The following is a 13,425-nucleotide window of genomic DNA, read 5'->3' as shown; positions in this document are numbered from 1 at the left end:
TTTTTTTTTTTTTTTTTTTTTTTCAAGTTTTGAACCAGCTAAGAGAGAAAGCACAGCTCTTATCTCGGAAGGAAGGAAGCTTCTTTCTTCACCTCATACTTAGATACCTAACTCCCTGAGAGGAAAGAGCTTGAACACTAGCCTTCTCCTAGCCATTTTCTTTTGGCTACTTTAGACAGCTCCATGCTTTGCTGACCTCAGTAAATTCTACCCTTAGACATTGTACATGGACGAAATGCTTGACTGGGGATTGTGGATTCCACTAGCTAACAGGCTTTCTAAATGTTAGATATTCCAATGCCTAAATCCATTCAGAAATGCAAAAAACTCAACAACTCTTGGTTCAGAGATGATACCTTTTATTAGACCAACTAAGAAATTGCAACAACAACAAAAATTTGCGAAAAAATTATAGTGTTTTGCATTTCTTTTTGCCTCAGATCAACATGGCTACCAAATACATCCCTTAATCCATTCATGGATTTAACCCATTATCATCTCTGCCCGGGAGGGATAACAGACTAATATTAGACATAAACATGACAAGTGGAGGTTAAAAAAAAAAAGTAGAAAGGAAAATGAGAAAAAATGAGGGTTACAACAATATGATCACACAATTTCTCAGTCTTAACATGCGAGAATCCTGTTTCATAAATCATGAAATGCCAGAATTGATTATCAGAACTCTTGTACAATAAAAGCTACAGAATATCACCCACTTCATCCTGTATTCAGCCTGAGAGCTTGGAATCAACTAAAGCAGTAGTTCTCAATCTTTTTAGAGTCCAGGCACTCTTGGATAGATTTGCCGCACCCCTCAGAAAATACCAGCTCTTGGTTTTCATACTTTTTCACTACATAAAAATAATAGAGCAGTTTTTCTGTTGCAAAGAACTCAGGAATACTTTAACTATGGATTTCTATTTGAAATCTGTGTTTTTCTTGGGAATCATGCTAGCAACCTAATGGTGCTAGCATTGTGTGGCAGTGTGTGGCAACCAGCATCACCCTTGAGAAGATCTTGCCACCTTGGTTAAGAATCATTGGACTAAAACATACCTTCCATTCTCAATGCGAAGGCCTCAAAGGGAGATTAACCCTTTAGTGTCCTGTACCTCCACCACAGAAAAGTAATTTTACACCACAATCAAGTCACTCATTCATCTTTTTGATAAACTAAACATGTTGAGCTCTTCACATTTTCAAAAGCATTGCTTACCAACATTTGTTTGCCCCTGATGCCAAAGCAAAAGTATTTCTTTGTGCAGGGAAGTATCTTTTTTCAATTTAAAAAACCATCTTGAAATGAATCAGAGCTAATCTTTGTGAAAAACTGATAAATGTGTCAATTAAAGAAGACAGCTGGTTATAATACATGCTTATGTTTTATTCTCTGCTATGCTTTAGATCAGTGGTTTCCAACCATTTTAGACCAGAAGACTACTGTCATCTCTTAAAATTAGGTATAAGCCACTATGCATTCTCATCTTCAAATTTTAATTGAAAAGGGAAAGTCTAGAGAAATCTACACACCACTTAGCAGGACCTTCTGGTCCACCAGTCTGGCGGTCTGCTTTAAATATTTCCAGCAACTCGAGTACTATATATATTGGATAGGTACAAGGCTTCATATCATAATGCTCTTAATAGGGATATCCCAATGGACAATCAACATCCATTACTAAGCAGGAGTGGCAGCAGCAGCAGCTCCTGGGCAGCAGCAATCCTTTGATTCAAGAATGACAGCCTGCTCATTGGCTTTCAAGGCCTCTTGATAGCCTGGTGAATCTGCAAGGTTGTCCTTAATTGGGTGCTGTGGAATGGCTTTGGTGGTCTTATCTTTGACATTAGAAGATCAGTTCAGAACCTCTTGAACATGTTCTTTCCACTGTGCATTGATGGTGGAGCTCTCTTTACATAGTGTTGTTCCATCCTCAGAACTCACAGGGAAGTCCCTTTGTGTGCTTGGCCCATAGACAGCTTTGGTCACACTGAAGAAACTACACATATTGTGGCTGTCTGCAAACTTTTGCAGCTCTTTTGCTTTGTCCTCCCACCATTTGTTCATTTGCTCTCAGATTTTACTGTGGGTATCAGCTTTAAATGTGGCAGCAAGTGTCTTGCTTCTGTTTGGAGTTGATGTCATTCTGCCAAACTCTGAAAGTGGAAAGCAGAAAAAGGAGACTTTTTCTGTTAATGAGAGCTTAAATTTCCTTATTACTCTCATCAAACCAGTCCTGAGGTTTCTTTGTGGAGAAGCCTAGAAGCTCGAAGAGCCTTTTAAAAAGATTATGTAATAATGTTATAATAATACATGGCATAACTTTGCACTAAATAAAAATGTACAAAATCACATGGAAATACACTGTATTCCACATCTGATGTTTGCTTCTTGCTTTCATACTGATTTACCAACCTCTATTTAATTGTCAGTATAAAAGGAAGAACCTACATTGAATTCAAAGGAGTTATGTCTGATCACTGATAAATTTAGTACCAGATCTTTGAAATTCATAACTGAAACCACTAACATTTTGGAAACTGGATCAGTCCGAGAAATTTATGATCATTCTGACCTATTACAAAAATACAAGTAATTTTCATTGTGTAGGAAGTACATTGTAATTGGTGTCCTGAAAATTACTGAACTCGTGGCAAATTCACACATTTATTGTATTAACTAATGCCCTCAATAAAAATATGGATCTACAGTATTACCGGAGATAATACAAGTTTAACTAACATCAAACAGGGGAGCTTCTATTAATCTTTTAGTTTTGCTTCTTAAAAAGAAACTGATTGCCGTGGCGATGATACTGCATGCTTATAGGGGCACAATATTTTTCTGAAAGCATTCCGAAACTTAATATGACAGAGAGGATAGAGAAAAGGATTCACAGAAGAATTGAGCCACAAAAGCCAAAATGAAATTTCATACAAGTATTTGTTGATGCAATTTCCATTGCAGGTTGCAAAAATAATCATGAGCAATGAATATGGTGCCCAGCAAAGGACAAAGATGCAAACAATTATGGCAAGTGACTTTGCAATTTTTTTGTCTCTTTGCAGTTTGGGGCCAGTCTTCACTTTGAAAGGTCCCATAGAATCAGTTTCAGAGGGATGGGAATGTAAGTGTGATGGTCTTGGTCTGTCAGACGTTGACAAGTGCCTCTGTGACCCTGAAGTAGAACAACTCTTCTCTGTTTCAGAATCAGAAAAAGATGCATCTTCCTTCAACAAGCAACAAAGCCACCATACTTGGCTCTTGCTCTTTGGAGACTCAGAAAGCTCTTGGGGAATTTTTCTCAGGCGATTCTGGATGCTGCGGAAGATTTGTATATTGAAGTAGGCCACTGAGATTAAAGGTATTAAGAACTCAAAGGTTGAAGTGCCCAAAAGAAGATGCCAGTTGTAGACAAATTCAGCATAACATTCGTCATCAGGTACAATGCTGCAGCCAACCACATATTCCCAAATGATAATTGCTGGGCCATAGAGTAAGAATGCAAACACCCAAATTGCCACCATCATTGCAATAGCTTTTGATGTCATTCCTGGGTTAGTTCTGTAAGACACCTAAAAGCAGAATGAAAAGTCCACCTTGAGAGATCTTTTAGAAACCAGTGTAAGTATTTTGTAAAGCAACTTCTGGAACCCTAAGACAAAATGTGTACTTTAAGTCTCTTGTTGTCCAGAACACTCATGCTTCTATAAAGCCAGGGAAATTTTTATTAATGTATTTACTTGAATATGAGATGACGGTTTTCCCCCCAAGTCAGCATGGAGGAAAAAGCCTTTCATTTTACATTCATATACAAGAAAACCTCACATTTTTACGTCCTCTTCACTCCCATAGCTGAGCTGTACCTTTCTATCCAAATTTCAAGAATTCCTGTTTCCCCACCAGCCTTAAATGCCTGGCAAACATCACCAAATTGGACCCCAAGCAGTGCTCCCCAGACTCCCTCTGTTGCCCCATCTCTCAGTCTGTCACATATCATTAGTGTGGCCTTGTCCTCCATAAGGTGAAGCCAGACCAGCTTGCCCTATGCCTCATCTGTATATAAATTTTGGAAGGGTCCCAGGACTCATGACAAAAAACACACGGTTCCAGTCATGCAGGGGGTGGGGGGAAAACTAGCACATGGATCTTTTGTGGAGCACACATGCATACTGAGCAGTGTTGAGCTGTGGGGTCACCATGGCTTGAAATGCTGTTGACTCTTCTGGGACCCAGCCCAATGAACTACATGGTACATCATGAACCTTTTTGACTTTGGACAACTATCAGGCATAATCGAGATACCCTTCTTCCTGGCCTCGAATAGCCTGGTGTAGTTAAAAAGTGAAGTTGGTTGCACTGTGGGCAGGTTGACCACTGAGACAATCCACAAATGCCTCCAAATACAAGGATCATGACTGTGCAATTTATAGTGATGGGGATCATGACTGCAATTTATAGTGATGGGAGGACTGCTCTTGGGCTTTCCTTCTAGCTTGCTCCTTTGGCCTTTTGGCTAGGGCAGGGGCGGGCAATTATTTCAGGTGAAGGGCTGCTTAATGAGTTTTTGCAAGCTGTCAAGGGCCACAAGGGTAGCCCGCTCCTTGACGGGTGCCCCGCCCCTCTGGTTACCATCTTGGGACCAGAAGTCCCACCTCCTAACCCCTGACCTTTGCCAATAGAAGTTCCTCCCCTCGCCCCCAGAAGTACTCCTTTTGGGAAGGGAGTAGACATTTTAGAACTGGAAAAAAACAAATATACTAAAAATCAAACACTGACAACAGCATATTTTATTTCTAAAAATATTTTTGTCCTGATTTGTGTGAGTTTATGTGGTGTATAGAGAGGTGACTGCATAATAGCTCAAAATTAAGTCTTACTCTTGTATATTGTAGGGGAGTGTGGGGAGCAGGGTATGAAGGGTTGTTTATGGGGCTTGTGGGGGCTGTGGGTGTGTGCATGCGGGGGTGGCTGTGGTGGTGTGTGGATGGGTGGATATGGGGGGTTGCAGAGGAGGAGGCTGGGTATGGAGTGTGCATGGGAGGGGTGTGGGTGTGTGTGTGGTGGGGTGTGTGCACATAGCAGTGAGCAGGACTCCCGCCAAAGGCATGCACGCAGGTGCGTATGGGGCCAGGTGGCTCCTTCCGGCTGCCACTGCCACTGTCCCCAGCCCCATAGTACCAGCAGGAACCCATGCCACACAGCCCCAACCCTGTGCCCCCTGCACCTACTTCAGGCTTGCCCATCCAGGCTGAGCAGCAGCGGTGTGGCATAAAAGCTGTTGCTCAGCATGGAGGGAATGCGACCCCTCCCGCTGCCGGCAGTTTCCTGCTGCAGCTGCCTGAAGCCCACACCAGGCTGCTCTGCAGCTGCTCTGTGCTGCCACCACTGCCCCGCTGAGCAGCCCAGAACAGTACCAGTGCAGAGCAGCCGCCGGGCAGCCCAGCGCAGGCTCCATAGGCAGCTGCAGCATGGAACTGCCAGCAGCAGGAGGAACCATTTCCCCCCCACACTGAGCAACAGCTTCTGTGACATCACTGCTGCTCAGCCTGGACAGGAAAGCCCAGAGCAGGTGGGGCACACGGGGTTGAGGCTGTGAGACGCAGGTCCCCACTGGTACCACAGGTCTGGGGCTAGCAGCAGTGGCAGCCAGGAGCCGCCTCCCCCTGGGCTGCCTAGGAAGATAGTCCAGCTGCAGAGCCACCCCAGCCTGCTGCATGCCCAGGGGGCAGCAGGATGCACCACAGCTGGACTGTGCCTGGGTCAGAGGACCAAGGGACCCTCTGTGGTCCAGACAAAGAACAACCATAGGCCAAATCCGGCCTGCAGACCGTATTTCGCCCACCATAAGACTAGGGGCAAGCGAGATTAGGGGACATCTGAATTCCAAGGCCTCTGGGTTTGGGGTCTACATGTAGGATACTTGCCATGGATTTGAAAGTGTCTGAAGCCCCAGGCTGAAGAGTCTGGTACGTAGGATTCTTTGGCAATGGCAGCGCCACAGGCTTGAACAATTCAGCTCTGTTCAGCCAACAGAATTAGGAATCAATTTGGCTGATTTGGCCCAAGACACAACATTTCAAAAAATCATGTACTAAATATAAGTAGGTGCCAAAATGCTGCTCAAATGTATATTTATGGAGTACCTGTGCTAAAACTTGTGGCAGTTTCAAAAAAAGTGCACCAGTTCTGAAAGAGCTAAGTTTATAGGTACCCGGAATAAATGGCCTACTTGCAAAGTCAGTGTTTTCAAATCTGCCCCTAACTTCCACATGCTCAGGGAAAGTACAGTCTGACAGAAGTGAAGGGAAGAAGCTACAGGGGCAAACATTGGGGAAGAAGATGGCAAAAGGGCCACCTGACCTTCCAGTTTTATTTTCCCTGCTGTAGCACTGGGAGGGAGACAAATTCAAGACAAGCTCCCAATAATTAGATTCTATATCTAAAAAAATATAACAAATTTATATATTTTTTCTAGATAGAATCTAATTGTTGGTAGGGTCATCTTATAATTGGGATCATCTTATATTCAAGTGCCCTGGACTTAAAAATCCTGCTTAAAAATCCTTGACATCTGTGAGGAATAAACCATGCACCTCAGATTAATAAATAACAGGAAATGGCTTCATTTCATCACCACCCATCACAAATCTCCTTTGCCATAGTACCCTAAATACCATCCACTGTCAGTGCTGCACAAGGCAGAGGCCCTGTGGAAAAATAGCATGTGATTATGCAATTACAGACTCTATCATTATGCCTATTTCCAAGGTGCTTAAGTGAAGTTACACAGGCAGTCTTTAATTTGGCTTTTCCTAAATTTAGAGTGCTTCACTTTGAAATCTTGTTTCTTATATCTAGCAATGTTGTATTCAATTCCCTAGGTCTTTTGAAAAAGACAGCTTATAAAACCCCAGAAACTCATCAAAATATTGACAGCCATATGGGTCATCAACAGGGTCAGCCCTACTAAAGTCTACCACACAGACATATGGGGTAGGAGCTAACAGAGATACAAATTGGGCATTTTAGTGGGTTGCCTCTAATCCAGTACACCAATCACTAACAGAAGATGACACATATTTTGCCACTAGTCTTCACAGATATAAATATGGATCTACCCTATTTGTGATTTTGTGCTTTTCACAAAAACCGTGAAGAGTTTCTGCAAACCCTGCAAAAATGGTGATCCTGACAATTATGGCAAGGAATCTCCGGGGGGGGGGCTTATTAAAAATAAAATGCTGGCTCTCCAGTTGTCCTCAGGGTTGCTGCAGCCCAGCCTCAGTCAGCTGGGGGTGAGGGGCGGGGAACTGCCAGCATGAAAGCAAGCAGCAAAGATGCAGGCTACCTCCCACTACTGACTGACCAAGAGGACTGCCCATCACATGGCCCTGCCCCCCCACCCCCCAATCAGCAGCAAAGGTATGGGGCACATGATGGACCACCTCTTGGCCAATCAGTGGTGAGGGGCAGGGCTGTCAGCTAATGAGTGGCAGGGGAGGCCGCCATGAAAAACCCATGAAAATGGTGCCATGGGCTGTTTGTGGCCCATGATTTTGCTTTCACCTCAGAACAATTTAGGTAGATCCCTAGATATATACCAACAACAAAGGAAGAGTGAGATTCTGGGATCTTATATTCTCTTGCAGGTTCAGAGAAAAGTAAATGCTGCTAGTTATAGACTCTCATATCCACTGTCCACCAGTCTGTTTTTTTATGGAGTGGATCATAGAATCATAGAAAATTAGGGTTGGAAGGGACCTCAGGAGGTCATCTAGTCCAATCTCCTACTCAAAACAGGATCATCCCAGCATGCTACCTGCTCTCCTTCAGTTCCCTGTCCCAGACTCAGTTAGTTGTCCCTTGCAACCCCCATCTTGTATTCATCTCTGAGTCCCAGTTTCCTCCCTTCTCTCCATTCAGCTCCTTGTCTTGGTCTCCTCTACCACACCTCAGCAACTCTTCACAGGCCCAGTATCCACCCCACATCCCACTTCCAATTCATCCTATTCAACTCTACCACATTATCCCTGTGCTTCCTCAGCCCTTCATCCCAATACCACTCTGCACTCCTTTTTACTACTTGGGAACTTTGGAAAAATATTCTCCCTGCTCCTCAGTCCTGTGCCACAGCAGCCAGAAAACTGCCAAAAAAGCCCTGTTCCAAGCACAGCCCAACTGGCCCTGCACTACTTACCCAGCCTGCAGGACTGGAAGGTTAAGTTTCACCAACCTAAAGCAAATCTTTTATATTTTCTTATCCTTCTTAGTAAAGTGCTTTCAAATCTATGGATGAAATGGTTAATACTTAGCTGTTGACCATTACTGCTACACAAAGCTATATATAAACCTCAGTAGGCACACAAGGCTAACTAGGAATCTTATACTTACAGCTTTAGTAACTGACAGAAACCGATCATAGCTTATCAGGACAATGTTAAATACTGAAGCTGTGCACATTAGATAATCAACAACAAGCCAGAGTTTGCAGAGGCCTCTTCCAAATGGCCACTTGCCTGTCAGGATATACGGGATATATAGAGGGACGCAGAATGCACCTGTGGGAGGAAATAACAAGAACATAATCCAGAAATTATCATCAGGATTGCAGCTGGTGCAAATGTGAGCACAAGACAACATGGTAAGAAATTAAAACAATGTAAATAGAAACTAATAGAATTGTAGAGGCTGAAGTTCTTGTATTCTCATGAAATCCAAAGGGATTCCTGTGCACTAGGTTTTAGCATGGGTTTTTATGCTCAGTTCATTTTCTTGCCAATACATTATAGTACTGACTTTTAGTACAATAGTCCAGACTTGTATCACAACTTGAAGGAGTAGCTGAGATGTCTTTAGCCACATTTTTAAAATCCTCAATCTGTGCTAAATGACTGGAGTCATCACGCTTTAAATGCGTGTGATAACAGCATCTACTACAACTCCAGAAGTACTAATTGTAGAAGCGTATTGCAACTTCAATATCCATGTAAACATTTTCAACAATTTTCTTAACCGTACCAGTAAAAGATTAAGAGATCATATAGTGTATTAAGCATATTCAGGCCACTTTTTCCCACTGATCTTAATCCTCTTTAACTTGGTAAAAAGATAGAATACATTGGTTAAATGCACTGAAGCACCTTCGTGCCCCAGCCAGCTAGGGCAGCGTCTACACTGCTACTTCACACAAAAAAACTCCACACAGGGTAGCATTTGTATTTACAAGTACTTCACTACTATGGAGTTTATTAGCTTTGTGCGCCCTAACAGAGGCATATAGCTGCCAAGATGTTTACTGCGCATTTAATTAGTCAAATGTGCAGTACATGTCTATGTAGATGTACCTGCTGTGAAATATTTAGGAGCAACATACTGCTGTTGGAATGCTTAGTATGCTCTTTTCCTTATCTTTGAAATCTCTTACATTTGCCATCATTCCATGGAGTCCATTGGGAATAAAGCATCTGTGGCCAGAAGGTTGCTCATGACCACTGTGAGACCTTAAAAAAAATCCTTTGCTCAGAGAAGGAAAGACTAGTTCACTTGTTTACTACTACTAGCTCATTACTGCCCTAGTATCAATTCTGTTCTATGATAACTGCATTATCCCATGCCGTCTTAGGGGTTGTTATACTTACACTCAAGATCATCAGTCATAAATGCCTCGGAATAGTAGCTGAGGTTATGCTTTAATCATCCAGAAATTCATTGCTGATCTTATGTTAATGCTTATTTAAAAGCATTACATACTCGCACCAAATGATCAAACCACACAAGTAATTAATTTTCTATTCTTCACAGAAGCCCATATGAGAAGACACATTGGCACACAGAATGCTTGAAAACACTGACTGGTTACAGCTAGTTGGCTTACTAGTTTAACTGTCAGCCTGTAGTTCAATAAATAGATAAAAGACATTTGCAACATATACATGATCTACTAGCGAATGCATACTCTGTTCAGTCTGACAATATAAGGGGAAGAATTTTAAAGGTAAATAAAACTCAATCACGACATGTAACAAACCAGATCTTCAATATTAATGTAAAAAGAAAAAAAAAGCAATATAAATCTTACCTTGTCTTAAAAATACTGTTAAAAGAAAGATTACATTCCTTCATGGCAACAACTTACCTACTATAAAGTCAGAAATTGCAAGATTAAGAAAGAAATAATTACTCCGATGTCTCAGATTTCTGTCCACAACAAAAGCCAGGATGACCAAGGCATTTCCAAGGGCTGTAATAAGGATTACCATCACCATAAGAATACCTAGTAATGCCAAAGTCCCCACTGAAAAAGTTGGTGCTGAAATTGGGTCTGAAGACAGACTTTTGTTACATGTTGCAGACATATCTACAGCTTTATAGCACTGTTATATTCTGGATCCTGTTCAGTTCACTTCATGAAGAAAATCAAATCCAGTAAATGTATCCAGTTAAACTGATGTAAATAAATAAAGTTAGTAAAATAGGTTGGCAAGAAGATATTGAAATACATAAAAAATAATTTTACAACATTAAAAAACAAACAAACAAACAAAAAAAAACCCAACTGTGAGATTCTGTTCCTTACTAAGCATGAATTTGTAAGACTTCCTGGTTATAAAAACCAAGAGTTATATAGCTGAAATGTTCCAAAAACTGAAACTAAAGGAAAGCCACTCTTTACAGTACAAGCAGGTTTCAAGTGCAAAATTTAAATGCAAGTACTATGTTTCTCCTACAGGCTACTCTTTATCAATTGAGATCAGGAAGTCAAGTTAAAAAAAAAAATTCCTGCTTTCTCTTTCAAAACATTGTACATGTTCAAATTAGATGTGTGTCATATTTTCTTTAGAATTAGTTTCTTATTTTCATGTTTTGTACAGATACTTCTGCTGAAGAAACAAATAGGTTTTATTTCCAATATTCTCAATAATCATCTGACTGCAATTAATAATGTTTTTTTCTATTACAGTTGGGTTGAAGTCCACTGTGCTTGGTTCTGTAAAATCATACAATACAACATAATCCATAACTCCAAGATCAATATTTTTAGATGCTCCTGTTTACACAATATCTGGAATTCAAAGCTTGTAGGCTACAATGATACCAAGACTGATATTAATCAATAAAAGCCAATGAAATAGTTGCAAACCTGCCATTGACCTCAATCATCCAATGAATGAAAAGATAATTTCCTAGAAAGGGGTCATATCTTGCTCCATTAAAATAAGTGGATGTTGACTATTGACTTCTGTGGGATTAGGATCTCGTCTCAGCATTGGTGACAGAAACAGAATGACATTTGCATGGATATGTTAGATTTGTACTTGTAATTTATCCATTTATTAGAGATAGAAGACATTAACACCTCTGACAATCCAGTCACCTTTATCCCAGGACCTAAATGGATTTGGGTGTTCAATTTTAAGCATGTTTGTAAAATGTTGGTCTCAATTGCTGTACCCTGTTGTGAGGAATAATTCCTTAATGCTTGCAAAATCGTTTGAGAGTCCTTTGATTTAGGGCACTGTAAAAATGCAACAGCATGATTTTTCCAAATATCTGCATACACGAAGTTTTAAAATATGTTTTTAAAAATTCACTTCTGCCTTAAGTTTTGTTATCTACTTACAGATATTTACAAGTGTTGTAGTAACCACAGTTGCAGGCAACAACTACCAAGCAATTCTGCAAACTGCTTTCTGCCACCAATACCGAAACTAATCTAAACAAAATTAGCACCAACTTCAATGAACGATTTTCCACGTAAGGCATTCTTTCCCACTGCAGTATGAGAAACAACAAGCCATAGAGTGGTTTCTTTCCCTTCTTTTTAAAAACTATCTTTGGACTACCCAATGATTTTTCCAGTTGGTAAAGCTCAAAAACAATTTGAGAGCTAACTGCTTTATCACACACACACACCAGCCTGCACGCGCGCGCACGCACACACGCACGCACCAGCCTGCAAGAAGCTGAAAGGGAATTATTTAGGCTATGTTTTTGTCAGAAGTTCAAGTCTTGCAATGGGATCAATGGAATTCCACGTTAATCAGTTTCACCAGAAGGGAATATGGAATTTGAGTAACTCCAATATTGCTAGAGAAAAAACTGGGACTGGGCATAACTACCAGAGATGTGATTCAAACCCATTATCAATCTAAAAAGCTTTTCTCCCTCCCCAATATTCATCCGACAAATGCGTGCAAAGGATCATCATATCCATTACCAAACTTTTTTATTAAGCTATACAGGCCTACTCCTTCCTTTCCTAGGTAAGTTTCCATTCCTTTAAACATCCTAGAGGTCCTTCTTTGAACGTATTCCAATTTATTTTTTAAGCTTAGTGACCAGAACAACACACAATATTTTAAATGGGATCTTACCAATTTTTCACTAACAATGCTTATTGAGTACAAGAACACCCTGCACAAAGCTTTTTTGCATCTCATTAGAGCTCCTTAATCTGCTTCTCAGAACAGATACACCTCTAAGAGTTGCCTTGAAACTGACAGTACAAAGCTGTTTTCTAAAGCCTTGAAATTGATGGCTCCTACTCAGTGTCACCAATTACGTACAAGTAGGCATAACCAGTTACATACAATTACATTGCAAAGCAAACAGAAAGGCTGAAGAGTTCCTATGTACTTAAGCAGTTTATGCATTTAAGCAATGTTTGTTACAGTGGAAGCAATAGGCAAAAAGTAGGAATTGGTATCATATTGTATAATTAAGTGAATTATGCACTTATCCTCTGCACATACAAGTAAAGTCCAGTGTACTCCAATATTTTTCAGGGAAGCCCATAAAGCACTTCAGGTTACAACAACAGTACCCTGTTTTCTTGCATACCATATAAGCTCCCAAATAAAGACATGCACCTTGTTTTTGGGAAGGCAGAGTGAAGCAAAAGAGACTTCCAGTTATGGCTGGAATAAGAATAAGGCTAGAGCTCATGTCTTCAGCTCATGCACCTGCCCTTTCCTGCCTAACCAAAAAGCTGAAACCCTAGCTACAGCTGAAAACTGGTCTCTGAGCAGATCTATGATTTTGAAAAGAGCTAAAAACAGTTTGCAAAGCAATGGAATAGGAGAGAGCCCAGGAGCAGCTAGCATACAGCAGAAGAGCCAGCAGAAAGGTTAGTTTTATTAGTGGAACATCAGGACCATTAAATAGGAGAGACTATCATAAATACCATACAAGCCATTAAGTCAACTGATTTCCTCAGCCAGTTAAATAAAAATGCCGCTGTTATAATCAGGAACAAAGTGGGATGCTTTTATTGCAGGCAGAAAATCAGATTCCCTGGTTAAGACATGCACCCCATTTTAGGGGGAGGAATTTTTTGGCAAAAGGTGTGTAGTTTAATTGAACAAATATGGTACTACCATAATGGGTCAGGCTTTAAGATACTAAAATTCACTGAAGGCAAT

General features: G+C 40.8%; 1 protein-coding gene across 1 annotated transcript in view; it reads right to left on the bottom strand.

The window, feature by feature from the left end:
• Positions 1–1,366: 1,366 nt before the first annotated feature.
• IMPACT (impact RWD domain protein) overlaps positions 1,367–13,425 on the bottom strand; it is a 73,119-nt gene continuing 61,060 nt past the window's right edge. Inside the window, exons 2-3 of the mRNA XM_019526437.1 lie at positions 8,396–8,562; positions 1,367–3,576 (exon numbers count right to left, since the gene is read on the bottom strand). Coding sequence (XP_019381982.1) covers positions 2,785–3,576; positions 8,396–8,464 — 861 coding nt within the window. The 5' untranslated portion in view covers positions 8,465–8,562 and the 3' untranslated portion in view covers positions 1,367–2,784. The remainder of the gene's footprint in view (positions 3,577–8,395; positions 8,563–13,425) is intronic.

Source organism: Gavialis gangeticus, unplaced genomic scaffold (assembly GCF_001723915.1).
Source record: "Gavialis gangeticus isolate Ggan-Ray unplaced genomic scaffold, GavGan_comp1, whole genome shotgun sequence".
Taxonomy (NCBI): Eukaryota; Metazoa; Chordata; order Crocodylia; family Gavialidae; genus Gavialis; species Gavialis gangeticus.
The sequence above is the reverse complement of the archived record's forward strand: the minus strand, read 5'-3'. Positions and strand labels throughout refer to the sequence as shown.